The sequence below is a fragment of the Micromys minutus genome (assembly GCF_963924665.1).
Source record: "Micromys minutus genome assembly, chromosome: 20".
In the NCBI taxonomy this organism is placed as follows: domain Eukaryota; kingdom Metazoa; phylum Chordata; class Mammalia; order Rodentia; family Muridae; genus Micromys; species Micromys minutus.
The window spans coordinates 8,403,712-8,421,248 of NC_137955.1; the positions used below are offsets into that span (position 1 = coordinate 8,403,712).

Genomic DNA, 17,537 nt, shown 5'->3' on the forward strand with positions numbered 1-17,537 from the left:
ATGTAAAGTGGAAAAATGCCATTTCAAAGAACTAGAGTTGTCTGAACAATCGTAGAAGCAAAAGTAACAGCAAATGCATCGTATAAACTATCAGCTTTTAGACCAAAAGCTGCAGAGATTTCCATGTGCTGTTCTACTCTAAGTAAAGAACACAAAACTCAGGAATTCCAAGGTGACAGTCGTATCCAGCCCAGTCCGGATGGCAGTACCCAGGTGTGGAAGGACAGAAGCAGCATAGCCTGGGAGGGCTTGTCTGTGTGGCCCTTCGTAGACCAGGACTTGCATTTAACAAAACAACCTACCATGTGAGTCACACAAGTGTACATTAAACTTTGAGAAACACTGGTCTAGAGCAGCAGTCAAACAGAGAACATGAAGCAAGCCAAATATTTCCCTTAAAATTGAATATCTTCATTTTTTAAAAGATATTGATATTTTAATATTTTGATTTATCCAAACATGCACAAAATATTATCACTTCAACATGTACTCAGAGTACATTTTACATATCTCAGGCTTTGTTTTTTTTTTTTTAAGATGAGTACACTGTAGCTGTCTTCCTACACACCAGAAGAGAGCATCAGATCTCATTACAGATAGTTTTGAGCCACCATGTGGTTGCTGGGATTAGAACTCAGAACCACTGAGCAGTTGGTGCTCTTAACCACTGAGCCATCGCTCCAGCCCTCAGGCTTTATTTTTAAATGATCTGAAACTCATTTCCTCAGCAACAGTAAGCACAGCACATGAGGGAGGTGCTACAAGAGGCAGTGAGGCCAAGTCAAATGGCCTCCATGGCTTATGGGTAATTAGATCTCCAGTATGTTTTTAATCCCCTTCAAAGGCTCTCCTAGCTTCCTGTGAGCACTGTCAGAAGCAATTTCATACACAACAGCTTCCAGAGGGCATAGAAAATTCTAAGTGTTAAAAACATTTGATAACTGAACCAATGACTGAATAGAGAAGCCACAAGTTACTACTTAACTGGTCCAAACGTTTTAGAGGAGCTCCAGCTTCCTAATTTTGCTGGTATGTGTTTTTGGTTGGAGGACTGAGATCTGATTTCATTGTGCTGCTCTGGGTAATCTCAACTTCTACCTTAAACTCAGTCTTCTTGTGCCTTGGCTTCTTGTGCTAGGATCCAGATCTCTAATTCAATGACTCTAAATGTTGCCGTAACTATTTTTAAAAAGTTCTGTTGCTACCAGTCTGCGGTCTCACTCCATGGGAGCCACTCCAGTGTGGAGCTGGGCATCTGCAGCCCGGTAAAATCATGACTCAACAATCAATAACTTATCAAACAGACTTATATGTTAAATTCTCAATCTACAATACATTCAAACAATAAATTCACTGCCAATGAATAAAGATATAAACCACCCACCTAGACAAGATATAACCGATCTAGTTCAGCTGGATCTGAACCATCCTCCCCTGCCGCCTCCATCTTGAATCTCCCCTTCTCCTCCTCTTCCACCTTACCAAAACTCTTCTCCCCACCCTCTCTCTACATTCTAATTATGTATCACCTTGACATCAACCTACATCTAAGTATTTATAAAATAATCTATATACACAGACGGTCTTCTGTATTTACTAAACTATGGCTACATACTATGCTGACTACAAGACACTAGATATACTGTTGCTCGACTGCATCCTTCACACACACCACAATAGTCTCTTGTAATATTTTTAGTCTCTAATTTTATTATAGTTTTAGAGGTTTTAGTTGTGCATCTGCGTGTACTTGCACACGTACACAAGTGCACATGACACATGGTGTGGCATGGAGAAATGTGTGTAACTTCAGTGGAGCTGCAGTTACAGGCCCCTGTGAGCCATCTAGATGGGGTGCCAGGAGTCCTCTGCAAGAGCTGCAGTTGCTCTTAACCACAGCCTTCTCTCCAACACTGTAGTCTCTAATTCTGAAATAAGAAATGATGTTTAAAAACCATGAAAGACCTTCTCTTTTTACAGTCGATCCACTATAGGTTAAAAAAAAAAAACCACAATCCCAAGCACAATAATTGGGCAAAAGTGCTTCTAAGTGCCATATGGCTCGGTTAATCATAAATTAGGCACCTCTATGGGAATGTTTACACACTGAATGGGCCAGGCATCTATTGCTATCTCCTTCTCTATGTTCTCCCACTGCCTGTGGCACGAAAGCTAGTTGCCAGCAGCAATCTTACATACTACACAGCTTCTTCCAGGGACTCAGAGAACTCTGTCATTATCTCTACAGAAAGTCCTGCCTCGTGTCACCTACAAACCATTCCATATCACAGCACACACCTCTTTCTGGATTTACGTTTAAGCTAAAGTAACATAAAAGAGAATTCCTTTGCTTTATTTCAGTTATAATATTTCTAAATCATATTCCTTGCCAGGCTAAACATGACCAAAATCATATTAAGTTGTTGGTTTTTTTATTTCAAATTTATGAAAATAAAATGGGTGTATAATACACAAAAAAAATTTACTTGCCTATTATGAGAAACTTGTAATTCTGGAAGAAGCTGGGTTTTAAACCACTGATCAAAATCAACACTGTCAAACAGCTCAAAAGCAGCTAATCCCACAGCATTATACACTGAGAAGAGAAAAGAACAAAATTAAACTTTAGATGATTGATTTTATATACAAATCTGAAGGTACTTTGAAACATAAAATATATTCAGGAAAATGTACATAAGTTACTAAATACATTTTAAAGATACTGATTAAATTATTCTAGTCCCAGTTTGTCCCAAGCACTCTTCAGTATTTTTAAAACAGTAAACTAAATCCAATTTATCACAGGTCAAATTTCAGTTATTATAAAATAGTATTAGATCTAAATGGAAGCCATGTTTTATAATTGGGCTCACTTTTTGTCTTCTAGTTCATCGTGCACAATACCTTAGCTGCTCACTACTGTGCAGTTAAACCAAGCAGTTAGATTTAAACAGTACCTGTACTTGCTCATCTTACCTAATGTCATCCTGAATGCTACTGTCCTCCGGGAGCCTGCCTCTGGCACCCTTACCTTGAACAGTTGACTCCTACTCACCCTTGCATTCTGATGTCACAGTTCTTTAAGAAGGGAACTTTCCCTATCCATAACCCCCTTCCTTTAATACCTGCTTTAACATGAACCATTCCATAGAGTGGTTGAATTAGCTGCATACATGGTTTACCTCCTTCAACTGAAAATTCTTAATTTTAGTTACCTTTACATCCCATTTCTCACAGCACAAAATCTACCACAAAATAGAGTCTCTCTATCTATTGAGTAAATACACATTTATAAATCACTTAAGTCTAACATACCAGCATCTTTGATTAACAGTGCATTCATATCTTCTACATTGGTTGGACCTAAAAATAGATAGATAGATAGATAGATAGATAGATAGATAGATAGATAGATAGATAGATAGATAGATAGATAGGGGGGAAAGTATCAGTTAAAAAACGCTAATTTAAATTTTTAATTTTAACTACTAAAACTTATACTTGAACATGTAACTTTGATATACTGATATACTATGAACTATTTAAAGCGTTAGACATAATCAAAATGTAAGTTTCTAAAATACAAATGTGATTGTTCACCAGCACACAAGAACCTGCCCACTCACCACACTCGCCCCACCCCTCCACGCAGCCCTCTCCCTAACCTCTGAAACCATCATTCTCCTCTCAACTTCTCAGATCAACACTTTCTTATTTCATCTGAGTAAGAACATGCAGCGCTTATCTTCTGGGGCAAAACAACTTTTTTTTTTTTTTCTGAAAATCCAGTTTATTTTCCATGTTGTGGACAGAGTGATCAGGTTTTCTGCATGTGTAATAATTTATCAAAGTAAGTTTTCCCGCAGCTCTTCCATCACCTCTGGAAATCCTGATCTGACAGTACACCCAATCAGGCTCTTGACGAGCACCTCCTAAAGCTTGGAAGACTCCTGGCACGCCTCCTCTCTTACATTCACTGCACTACGAAAGACTAAAGAGAGATCTGTTTTGAAAGGTGACTTAGTCAAGAAGTTATGTTTTAGTGCACTTTGCTCCAGCTTTAGCCAACATGCCACATTTTCCTTTTGCTGTTGTTTTAGGGGAAAGTGGGGTGAAGAGGTGCACAGAGTAGAGTTGAAGATTTCCACTGTTGGAAAAAGGACTCTGCAAGCAAAACTGTAAGCTGCCTTGTACCGTAAGACCTGAACATTTTAAGACAGAAGCTTTGCAAAACATTACACAATTTTTTATTATTAAATGAGAAAATCTCATTTGTTACATCATCACATTGCTAGTCAAGAGAAATGCTGCAGTGATGAAGTCAATGTTGGATCAACCAAAGTCCTCATTTCTACAACATTCATTTACAAAGAAATCATGTTCAACACAGCCCAACACAACATTCTTGGTTTTCTTCAAACTGAAGTCCCCAAAAAATCATCTTCCAATGGGGTAGGTTCACTACATAAATTATAGTTCTTCATTTTTGCAAATCACCCCAAACTGCATGAGAGATGGGTCACACTAGTTTGGCAAAACAACTTTTAAAAGCAGTGTTGTTACCCTGTATTTTAAATATATAATTTATATAAGTTTATAAGGTATAAAAAGAGATTATACATGCAAGCAATGTAGAGTAATTAAATCAAGCTAGTTAATATACCTAACACCTCAAATGCTTAATGTTTTTGAGCTTTGTCAAACAAAAGAGGGCACTACAGTAGTAAAACACAATTTACCTATATATCTCCTTAAGGAAAAAAAAATCTAGTATGTTTTTCAAGATATTGTTGTAACATTGTTACTCACAAATAGGAACTGTTAAGCTTAATGTACCAATAAACTAGAGTTAGTACAACCTAAAATAAGCAAATTGATTCAGAACCAGAAAGAAAACTCAATAAGGAAGTCATTGAAAAACCTAACAGAAAGCAGCCTAAATAGTCTGATGTCTTAGTTAGGGATTCTATTGCTGTAATAAAACACAAGGACCAAAAGGAAGTCAGTCTGGGAAATCAAAGCAGGAGCCTGGAGGCAGGAACTGAAGCGGGAACAGAGGAGTGCTGCTCACTCCGGTCTGTTTACTTACGCACATAGGACTGCTAGCACAACGGTGGCAATGCTCAGTGAGCTGGGCCCTCCCACAGCAATCAGCAATCAAGAATATTTACCACAGGTTTGCCCACAGGTCAGTCTGGTGAGCATATTCTCTCAATTGAGGCTCCCTCTTTCTAAATCACTCAGGCTGTGTCAAGTAGACATAAAACCAGCCAACACATCTGGCTTGTTGCTATAGTAGTTAAAAAACAAGCAAACAAACAAACTAAGTAGTAAAATAAGCATTATCAAGTGTAGCAATCTGTAACTGCCAGAAAGAAAATTAACTGTCTGTTGTGAGTACATCTCCTGAAAACAATAAAGCTAAAATGACATTGAGGGGCAAGTGGACTTCGCCACCCAACAAAAGAACTGGTAGGGTTGGACAGGCCTAAGCCCTGGGGAGTCTCAGAATTGAGAATGCCAGGTGGTCGTAAGGCCAGATCCTTGCCCAACTACCTGACCTGGAACACATAACCACTCTGAGAAGACCATGACAATTTGTCATAGTAGCATAAAACCTGAGTTCTCCATGATAATGAGGAATCTAGATACACCCTGAGTGTTCAGCTAATGAGCTTCCCTTCCAAGGTATTCCTTTCTGCAAAAGGTATTTAATCTCTGAGTCACCCTGAGTAAGGTGACTTCACATTCGCCATCAAATACAGCAGTTTGACCAGCACGGACCTCCTTCATTAAGGATCACAGGGAGGAAGGCCTACCTTGTGAAGTGCTGGGCCTAAATCTCCAGAAGAAGGCCTTTCCTCTTCCAGCCCCTCCATACTCTCAGCATTCACTCAGAACCCTGTCCCAGCCTAAGCCACCCCTTTCCGGCTGGCATAAAGACTGAAAAGTGCGGATTCTCAGTGGACACAGGAGGCTGGGAATCAAGGCTCCGTCTCCTGTTTCTCACCCGAGGAAACACAAACTGGGACCCCTATTGTGGGCCAATGTGCCTCCTCTGAGTGCTTCAGGCCCCCCAGCAGAGGGGCAGACATGCAAAGGTTAACACTCCCTTTCTCCCCAAGAAATCCTGAGGCTTAGTTTTCCTTACAGCTCCACCTAGTCTTGACCCAACTGGCTGGTAATCTATTCTTGGCACTGCTTTCTACCTTCTAAGCATTTCAGCTGTGTCTACCAACAGGCTCTTCTCTAGGATGTAGTCCCATACTACTCCATACCTCGGAATAGTCTCTCCTGGCTTGTCTGAGGGACCTTTCCCCTCCTCCTGTTCTTGAAGGCTTTTTTTTTTTATCTAAAAGTACTCCACAACCACGATATTTGAAGCAATGATTTTCCTGTCATTAAGGCGTAAAGTTTAGAGATATTCTTGATCAGTTCCCTGTTCGCAGCACATTCAGTCACTGGCTCAAGGCAAACAGTCAGCAACGAGAATGAAGCAGAATGACTAAGGCCTGTCTGTGTCCTGAAACTGACAAATCAAAGTTACTTAGCAGCTGACTAATGTGCATAAAGTATAAACCGATGGCCAGGAAACAGGGCACATAGGCCACTTTAACTGAACAATAATGACAGAACTGTCACAAACTACTACTTACCTTGCAGAGTTTGCATCATTTCTAGAAGTACAGGAGTAAGAGTTTGATTATACTCATGGAATATATCTATAAATAATACTTCGGTGCAAGGCTAGAGGGGGAGAAAAAACAAATTTCTAGTAAAAAAAATTAATGTCACATTATATATTGGCTATTACAATGAAGCAAAGAGACATTCATTCTTTAAATTCTAAATCAAGTATTTTCAACTGTTAATTTCTTAATAAACAAAACTAGTGGAGCTGGGGCTCCATGCTGGAGCAGATGCTTAGCAAGTCAGACATGAAGCCTGGCTTCTGTCCTTAGCACCAAGGAATGCAGGAAGTTAATTCATAACAAAATCTATGTTTCACTGTTGTGATCATTTGGTATTATATACTCAAAGTATCTTTAATCCATTGTTCTTTAAAAGTAGCCATACTCATCTATATATAAGTAAAATGACTGAGTATCTAAGGACAGAAATGAAATATTTAATAATGTGTTTTCATAGACATGACTATCCACTGCAGTTCACAAATTCAATTCACCAGGAAAAATAGCATTTCTTTTAAGAAACACAAACAGTAACAAGAACTATTTAGCTACGTAAAAAATGTGTTATTTGGATTTTTAAAAAGATTTGTTTATTTTATTTTATGTATATATATGTTTGCCTGCATGTGTGTAAATAAACCATATGCCTGGTATCCATGGAGCAAAAGGGCATTGGTGGGCACTGGAGTTAAGGATGGGTCTAAGTCCCCATGAAGATAGTGGGAACTGAACCAGGTCCTATACAAGAGGAACAAGTGTTCCTAACTGCTGGGCCACCTCTCCAGCCTCATGCATATTCTTAAAAGCATTGAGGCATAAGCTGCAGAGATGGCTCAGTGATAGAAGTACTTGCTGCTCTTAGGGAAGACCCCCAGTTTCCAGTTTAGTTCCCAGCAACCACATGGTAGCTCAGAAAAAAAACTGTAACTCCAGGTCCTCAAGACCCAATACCCATAAAACTACTGGACACTAAGCACACATAATTTGCATACAAAGCAGGCAAAACACGCAGATATATAAGTAAATCTTTAAAAAATAAATAAAAAGTAAATGATTTGCTACTAAAGAAAAGCTGGCGCTGTCAGTAAGTAAACAACAGAAACAACCACAGAGAAGCATGGAGGGAGGCCTGGGCCTGAGAGACTAGGTCTGATTCCCAAAGGCAGACAGCAACCCTCTGTAACAGCAGTTCCAGGAGACCCAGCACCACTTTCTGGCCTCCTTGGTAACAAGCACACATGAAATGTACCAAATACATGCAGACAAAGCCGGCATATACATTTTCTTAAATTTGTTTTAAAAGTCATAACTGCCAGGCAGCTTACAGCTACCAACGTTTCTAGCCCCCAGAGGATCCAACATTGTTTTCTGAACATACCCACCCTAGGGATCCAACACCCTCTTCTGAACAGACAGACAGACAGACAGACACACACACACACACACACACACACACACACACACACACACTTGGGAAGCAGAAGCAAGTGGAATCTCTAGGAGTTCTGGGACAGCATGGACTACAGAGTAAATTCCAGGACAGGCACAGCTATACAGAGAAACCCTGTCTCCAAAAAAAAAAAAAAAAAAAAAAAAAAAAAAAAAATCAAGCAAGCTGCGCATGCCAGCACTCAGGAGGCAGAGGTAGAAAGCTCTATAAACAAAGGCATCCTGGTCTACATTACATAGTGAGTTCCAGACTAGCAAGGACTATGTAGTGAGACCTTGTCTCTGAACAAACAAACAAAAAAATCAGCCATGTATGTGGTGGCACATGTCTTTAGTCCCACCACTTGGACGGGAGAAACAGTCACACCTCTACCAAGTTCAAGGCTAATGATCTACACTGTGAAACAGTCTGTCATTCTACTGTGTCCTCCACAAAAACACAACCCACAAAAGTACAAAAGTATCAACAAAGAACAGGTCAATAAGCTCATTTTACAAATATTCTTAAATACAGTATTTTCACCTTATCAAGAAATATGTTTTAAAGGTGTCCTATAACTGAAAGCAACAGGCTGAGAATCATACTAAGTGTAAGAGTAATAGAGCCTAAAACTATATTAGTATACAAAATTGTGAAACAATAAAAAGTACTTTATTTAAAAAATAACATATCAAGCTGGGGTATTGGTGACACACAGCTTTGATCCCAGCCCTTGGGAAGCAGAGGCAGGCAGATCTCCGTAAGTTCAAGGTCACCCTGGTCTTCAGAGCAAGTTCTGCGACAGCCAGAACTGTGCATATAAACCCTGTCTCAAAATTCAAAACAAACAAACAAGCAAGCAAAACAATAAGGTATTAAAAAAGACTTATCAAAAAACCATTCTAGTGCAAAAGTGGCATATTTCATTTAAATATTTTCTATCTGTACAATGATAATTATGTCTCAAACAAAGCGATTAACAAAAAAAGTCTACTATCCCCATCTTAATAAAAAGAAAACTTCAGACTAAAGTCCATAATGTAATTAACTTTTGTAATTATAAGCAGTTAACTCCGTCTAACCCAAAGTGTGGACCTTCAAGCACACGTGAGTGCCACGCCTTCGGCCTCTCTTCCCCATGGATACTTACCCTCAAACTGTATTTCCAAGAGTCTCCTCCTGTTTCTTCCACTGCTGCAATCAAAAAACAACAAATGATGCTCTGCAGAAACAACACACTGATGCTTCCAAATGCATAACGTTTATGTGGGTTGCCTGAGACCTAACACTGGATGCACATCCTGAGAAGAGAACAGATCTCATAGATCCCTTTCCTCCAGCTACTATCACATGTATACTTTACAATCTCTACGAACTGCTCATTAACTTCCTTATGTGCACTCTTGCTTTTCTGAAAAAAAATTGGGAGGGGAAAAAGTTCTTAGAGGGAAAAAGCCCAAACTTCCTGTATTTCTGAATTAGACAGTAATACAGAACACGGTATTATTACAACCCTTAGAGTCATTGTAATGTTTGCAGCCGCGATTCTCCAGTTAAAACTGGTCATACTTCCCATAAATTTTCTCTGTATATTCAAAGTCCAAGTAAAATATGTTAGGACTAACCCCCTCCCAAAAACAAAAAAACAAAGTCCTAAGGATTTAATGTTCAAAGTTCATCACACACTATGAAATTATAGTTACTACATTTTTAAAAAGATTCTAGTTAGAAAAAAAAAAGATGCCCTGTATAATGTAATGTTCCATTTTCTAAATAACTTAAAAATTAACTCCGGAATAAAAACAGAAAGAATAAATGTCCTCAAAAAGTTTAAAACCATCTTAAAATATTGAAACAATATGTGTAATCATATATGGCTGGCTAAGCCAAAGTGGGGTGAGGGGGAGGGGAGAAGGAAGGGAAGGGAAAGAGGAGGGGGAACGTGAAGGGGGAGGGAAAGGGAAGGGAGAAAGGGTGATGAGAAAGGGGAGGGGAGGGAGAAGAGAGAGGGGAGGGGGAAGGGGGAGGGAAGGGGAAGGGGAAGGGGGAAAGGGGGAGGGGAAGAAAAGGGGAGAGGGAGAGAAACTGGGGGAAAGGGCAGCAAGATCAGAAACGCTACATTAAAAATACAATGTTCTGTCTCTATCATTTAAACACATATTTGTTTATGAAAGAGAGATGAGTCGTGTGAAAACTGAAAAACTAATTCTTACTAAAGCCTTCTGGATCTTCCTCCCACATGGTGAGTTCTTCTTCAGTTAGTAAAAAATAATGAGAGACTAATCGTCGACATATCTCTGTCAACGTGGGATACGTGAAAAACGCCATCTTAATCTTATGGGCTTCAAGTGTTTCAGGGCTGCTATCTAGAAAAATAAAATTCTCCAGTTAACAGTAGACATTCTCTCTGAGATGCATCATCTAACTGAAATGAAGAATATACTTTCAGAAGACATACTTGGGTATGAATCTCTCAGTATTTATTATGAACACATTTTAAAGGCGCCCTTCCTTGTTTGTTCCATCTTAACCACTACAGCTTATATACACTGTTGTCCTTCCCAACTACCACTTCCTTCCCCCTCCGTCCCTTCTCACTACAGGGCTTCCACATTGGTCTTGACACCCGACATAGGAAAGCATTCTGAGTAACACAGCATATAACTCAGCCTTGTCTACAACTCACCTGTACAAGAAATCAGAGAAAACTTTTATTCTTTAAATAATAAGTACAACAGGAGCTACTGTGGACAATAATTCTTAAATTGCATAACTTTCAAATCATCGACTGTTCCATAAAATAGCTCAGTAAACATAAATGATTTAGCTCTTTAAAAGCCAATACCCACAAACTAAAGTATAAACTGTTTCTCATTCCACAGACCAGCAAGTTTATTTTTCAGACTAAAGTGAATTTCAAGAATATTATATCAAAATAGTAATGACATCACACTTGGATTAAAATTTTTTTAAAAATCAGTGGAGTATTACCTTCAAAATTTTTGGATGGCTTATAAGCATAATTTTTGACAATCATTTTAATAAGATTCATGCACTGGACAATGAATCGCTCAAATGTAACGCCTTCACCAACTTCAGTAAAAACATAGCTTACAGAAAATTCCAGTGACCTCTGAATTAGAGGAGTAAATGAAATGGGGTGCTGATCCAAGAAGTCCAAGAGCTATAAAGAAAAAAACTTGAATGGTATTTTGTACAAAATCTTTATAGAACATGTTACTGCAGTTATGTTTGCTAATAAACATTTAACCAGTTGTAACCTTCACAGGAGCTCTATGAGTCACCAGTTCCACATACAGTGTAATCTTCTTGGAATATACCATAAATTATAGGTTTTTCCCAAGCTATGCTCATAAGAATTTTCTAATATTCACTTCTTTAAGGTTTACTTATCTTATGGTATTCTGCCTGCATGCAGAGATGACTGGTGTGACAGGTCTCCTAGAACTGTAGTTATGAATAGTTGTGAGCTACCATGTGGGCTGAGAATTGAACCTGGGTCCTTTAGAGGACCAGCCAGAGCTCTTAACTGCTTAGCCAGCCTCAGAATTTTCTAGTATTTCTAATTCAGGGAGCAAAAAAGATCGCAAATATGATATAAAAAATTAAATATGTAATGCCAGCTTTTCAAAAGAACAGTAATAAGAAAAAAAATCATTAAAAATCAAGAGTGCCTTTCCTATGAGCCATATTTTGATATATCAAATAGTTGCTAGGAGAAATGTCCTCTTTACAGAGCACTATAGCTAAAGAATGCAAAAGAAACAACAGAGTTAGAATGCTAGTACCATGTCAGTTCTGAGAAAATAGTGTATCTAGACAGCAGCCACCAGCAGCTGTTCACAGGGCGGCAAGAAGGCTGCTTGAGAACCGTAGGAGCTTATCCATCAATCCAACCATGCACATACACAGTCAGATGCTGTCTTCCTCAGATAAGTAGTCTTACCATAGACTCTCCTGGGGCAAATAACCTGAATGTGACCAAGTCTATATCTAACTACAAATGTGTAAGAAATATAGGGGAAGAAGAATGTAGAGAAAAAGAATATGTTAAATAACTCATGGGGATACAAACAGTCAAATACTTCAGAAGGGGCTGGCACAATGGCTCAGCAAGTAAAGGTGTTGGCTGCAAAATCTACACAGAAGGAGAGAACCAACTTCTATTAGTCACTTACTGATGTCCACATGTGACCCATGCGTGCAATGTTCAGTCCCATACCCTACTCCAAATAAATAAGTGTAATTAAAAAAAAAAAAAGAAGATTCATGAAAGTAACTGTTACCTCAGCAAACAAGTAATGAGGGGGTAAAGGCTCCATGATGTGTGTGGGGGGGACTACCTGTGATCCTAGCACTTAGGAAGCAGAGGCAAAGGATCAGGGGTTCAGGATCCTCTTTAAATAAATATCAAGTTCAAGGCCATAATAAGCTACATGAAACGCTTGTTCTGGATGGAGGGAGGGAGGGATGGAGGGAGGGAGGGAGGGAAGGAGGGAGGGAGGGAGGGAGGGAGGGAGGGAGGAAGGACGAATGACAGGCAAGCAGGTAGGCTAGCTAAGTGATGTTATTAGAATCCTGTCTAGGATTTGCTTTGAGATAATCAGCAAAGGTCAGGAAAAGAAGCATGAGAGAAAACAAGAGACAGAAAAGGAGGTCTTAAATCTCAATCTAGGAACAAGCAAGAGTTCAAGGAGAGCACTGACAACAGGGTAAGTTCCAGGCCAGCCACAAGTGAGATCGTACCTCAAAAAAGAGGACTGACTATGTACTGACAGTTACTGAGTGTGAGCTTTATAAGAACTCGGAGGACTCAGCTGTTCAATTCCATTTGGGTCAATGTTTTAAATGGTCTGATTTTTGAAGTTTTAAATGTGAGGGGGCATTATTACACTTGGAAAACAACATACGAGAGAGAAGGCTCACCACTTTAGTGAAAAGGATGATGGTCTTTTCCAGTCTATCTCGACACACACTATCTGTGCCTATACTTCTGCCTATTGGGAATAAAATTTAAGTTTTTAATAGTTTATAAATTTACAAAATACATCAAAACTTTAATAAAAATAAGATATTTCACATAAGAAACTCATAGTTGAAATCACAAGACTTGTTCCTAATAAAACAGAATAATCAAAGTTACAATGAACAAAATTAATTTTAAAATATAAATTGAATACATTTTAAATAAAGTAAAAACAAGTTTAGCAATAAATTATGAATCACATTTTTAAAGACTAAATCAATTGTATCAAAAGCATTTTCAATACAAAGCACCCAAAGAACAATGTATCATTTTGTCACACTTTTCAACAGATTTATTCTAAGACTCTTCTACATACTTTTGTACATTCAGAATAATGTCCAGCTGTCTGTCAACTCCTTTTCCCTCAATCTGACTTGACATTTATCTCATTCTCTAACTTCTACTACTCTCCTAATGAATATCAGAGCAAAGTAACCTGGTTTTAAAACTCAACTACATAATGCAAAAAAAAAAAAACCCTGGCAACAGGTTCAATGACGTATTTGCTGAATTTAAAAAGGCGGACATAAAGTAATCAACAACCTCTACAAAGGAGATTAAGATTCAGACAGCAGGCATTTTAATACACTCATTGTATGTGTCCATGTACATGCGAACACAAACAGACAGAGAGACAGAGAGAGAGAGAGAGAGAAGCCGCATCCTGACCAAAGGTGTTCACCATCATATATATGGAAAGGACAGGATAACAAGTCACCAATAAAAGTACAACACCAATATATTTTTTTTGTAAGTCATAGGATTACAAAAAACTACATAAAGTATAATTTAAGGAAATTAATATCCTAGTGATATATAAACAACACTAAAAAGATTATCTACAAAAATCTAAGTAGGATTTAACACAGTATTTATTTATTCTGCCTTAAAATTACCATGCCTAGGGTAGAAGTATTGAACAAAGGAATGAACACACAATGCAGAATTTTAGAAAAGGGTTTCCTCTGGACACAGGAAAAGACAGGTATAGGGAGGCAAAACTAAGCTTGTGGTATAACCTCAAAAGCAACTTCCCAAATCTTAAGAAATTAATCCTAGCCACATACAGCGTCTGCCACCTACCAAGCCCTCACTCAGACTGTTCAAATGTGAGACTGAGACAAATCTAAAGATTTACATGGACAGAAGAGAAGCTATTGGTAAGTTAGGAGTAATTCACTAATCTATTAGTCCTCACTAATTGGTGCTATTAATGAATAATGAATAAACAGCAGTGAATGCAGTTCCACAGTCAAAACTGCAATAGAAGTACTTACTGCACTCCAGAAACTGTTTTAGACGTTCAAATATTCCATGTAAAAAACCCTAGAAAAGAATGTATTTTAAAATGTCTCCATATTTGATTATGAACAGAACCTTGAGCTTTCTGTAAAGGATACTAAAGCATCTAGCACTGAGTTTTTATACACGTATCTAAGACTAGATGTGCTCACACATGCCTAGAAGCCCCCATGGTGGACTCTGAAGGAGGACAGGCATGCAGGCAAGTGCCATATCACTACTTTCCCATCCCTTTCTATTTTGAGATATAATCTTGCTAAGTTATCCAATCCGGCCTCAAATTTGCAGTCTTCCAGTCAGAACATAACAAGAAATTGATATTACAGGTGTGTATCACCACCAGCAACAACTCCTTATCGTAAAGAAATCTTTAACAAGAATATAACAGATAACCTCTTCAGGTAGGTGACCCTAAGGCCCAAGTTAACACAATACTTCCCTCAACTCTGTGCAACCATTAAAACAAAATCCCCACAGAACACGTAAACTGAGCTAAACCTATCATGAAAGCCAATGGACATTTAAGTAGAAACCACATAGCTGTATACTTCTGCACAGAAGAAGGCAATAGATGGCTGTTACCAACAAGGAATACACAGTACAACTGGTAATCAGAATGGAAATGGCTTCAATGTTTGCTTCCAAGTTGGTGGAACTGTTTGGATCAGGAGGTATGGCGTTGGAGGAATGTGCCACTGGCTGTGGGATACAGGTTTTAAAAGTCATGCCAGGCCCAGGCACCCTCCCTTAACTGCTGCCTGCCAGTCAAGATATAAGTTCTCATCTGCTGATACTCTGGCGCCACACCTGCCTGCACGCATGCTTCCTGTTGTCATGGACTACTGCTTTGATCCAGTAAGCAAGGCCCCAAGTAAATGTTTTCTTTATAAGCTGCCTTGATTATGGTGTCTCTTCACAGCAATAGAACAGTGGCTAAGACAAAGGCCTATATGGTCTTGCATATGGTTGTTACACAGTTTGCTTCTGGGTTGTGATGGTTGGAATGAGAACGGTGAAAGACTAGAAGGTATGTTACAGAGATCCAGATCTGACATTTTAAAAGACAACTGCCGTTCCCAGTGTCCTCTGCCAGCAAGCACCTTCTATTAACTATGTCTAAGGTTCATGCATTTATTCATCAAACTTCACACAGTTCTGATATAAGAAAGAAATGTCTCACTTTTAAAATGTCAAAGACTTAACTGGCTGTTACAATGTAGCAATTAATATTGTTAAAGCATTCGAATTTACAAGAGTTCAACCTAAACTGAAATTAACACTGTCAGTGTCCCTGATTAATCGAAAATATCCTAGGTTCTTTACTTCTCTAACTTCATCTCCTTTCTCTAACAGTCACTGTGACATAGAGAAAGCTGACAACTATAAAATTCAGCATAATATACCAAAATCACAAAACAACGTAGATGACCACTTAACTAACACTGTTCCAGATTAATGGTAGATAAAAAGAAAAGCAGTCAGAATAACACTTGACCCTTCCCAAAAGTCTCTTGACGTAAGTTCCTTCTGTTCTTACCATCACCTCCATATTCTTATGAGGTTCCACAAATCCATTCACAGTTAACTTCCGCAGCACTGAAAAGCAAAAAGTTCCATTTGAGCCATACTTTTTCATTACATTTTTTATTCTATTACAATCATAATTAAAATGATTGTGAATAACAAAACTCAGACAAGCTTGAAGATATTTGTCTCCTCACTTAGTAGAAAAAGACAGGTTACCCATAGTCATCTGGGTAAATACAAAACCTATTTCTTCTGAACAAAATAAGCAACATTTGTTCTCACATGTAGCTACATTAGATACATAACTGTTAGTATGACTTATTTTTAAACTGAGGGTAATTTATTCTTAGATATTTTAAGATACAACTAAAAACTTCAACTTTAGGCTATGTGAAAACATAGTGTCTAAAACCAATGGAAAACTAAATCTTTCCATATGTGGAATAGACTAGAATGCTCAACTGTAAACACCACATTTTATTGTAAGTAAAACCTTGGGCACAATGACAATGAAGGTGATAGTTTTTTTGAGTCACAGCTAGATTTAAAGCCTTTCTCTAGTACTTAAACGTCACTGCTTAGGGTGGAAAATGTGGTTACTATATCTGACTTCATAGTTACTAAAGAATTCAAAAGTATAACAATCTGAAACAGCACAATTCCACAGGGATGATAGTATAAGACAATCTGGAGGAAGAGGGTAGAATTTAGGGCCTCTTGAACCAGCTGAAGATAAAATTTAAAGCCACTTTAGTTAAAAAAAAAAAACAAAAAACAAAAACCCAAAACCTGCTGCTTCACAGCCTGAAAGAACAGTGACATAACTCATCTTCTAAAAAGGACTTTTTATTTTGACGTTTCTTACAAAACAAAATGATCTCTAGCTCTTGTCTTACAGAGAAATCAACTCATTTTCCCAAGTGCAACTGAGAAAGAAATCTGTCCAGAGCAACTACTTGGCAACTGTGTTAAGGCGTGGCATTGCAAAGATGAGATGCAGCTGTGTAACGGTACCTTTTAATGATAGTAGTGTTCGCTCTAGTGAACTCAGAACTGCAGCTTCATTGCCAGAAGAAACCTGCTGCAGGAATGTGTCCGTATGATGGTTCCACAGAGAACAGGCAAAATTATAAATTCCAGAAGCTAACTGCAAGAAAATGCACCAAATCTGTGTATGTTACACAGTTTAATAATAAATTACAACTACAGAGCAATACATTGTGGTCTTAATGAAAGCCTTATCTTCAGTCAAGATTTTAGAGAATTAAAAATGTATGGTGACACAGTAATGGTACAGTGTACACTGATTGCTTTAAACACACACATACACACAGGGGCACATTCCTAAAGAATTAGACTCCTGGGACTCGGCAGTTAAGAGCACTGACTGTTCTACAGGTCCTGAGTTCAATTCCCAGCAACCCCATGGTGGCTCACAACCATCTGTAATGGGATCTGATGCCCTCTTCTGGTGTGTCAGCAACAGTGCACTCACTCATACATTAAATAAATCTTCAAAAAAAGAACAAAAAACAATGAG

The 17,537-nt window shown here is 38.4% G+C and overlaps 1 protein-coding gene across 1 annotated transcript in view; it reads right to left on the minus strand.

Annotated features, from left to right (window-relative positions):
* The window catches only part of IPO11 (importin 11), a 138,285-nt gene that overhangs the window by 93,713 nt on the left and 27,035 nt on the right, over positions 1–17,537 (minus strand). The window contains exons 6-15 of the mRNA XM_080933618.1: positions 17,012–17,144; positions 16,008–16,066; positions 14,446–14,494; positions 13,069–13,139; positions 11,113–11,305; positions 10,335–10,487; positions 9,272–9,315; positions 6,657–6,747; positions 3,316–3,363; positions 2,491–2,596 (exon numbers count right to left, since the gene is read on the minus strand). Coding sequence (XP_080789744.1) covers positions 2,491–2,596; positions 3,316–3,363; positions 6,657–6,747; positions 9,272–9,315; positions 10,335–10,487; positions 11,113–11,305; positions 13,069–13,139; positions 14,446–14,494; positions 16,008–16,066; positions 17,012–17,144 — 947 coding nt within the window. The remainder of the gene's footprint in view (positions 1–2,490; positions 2,597–3,315; positions 3,364–6,656; positions 6,748–9,271; positions 9,316–10,334; positions 10,488–11,112; positions 11,306–13,068; positions 13,140–14,445; positions 14,495–16,007; positions 16,067–17,011; positions 17,145–17,537) is intronic.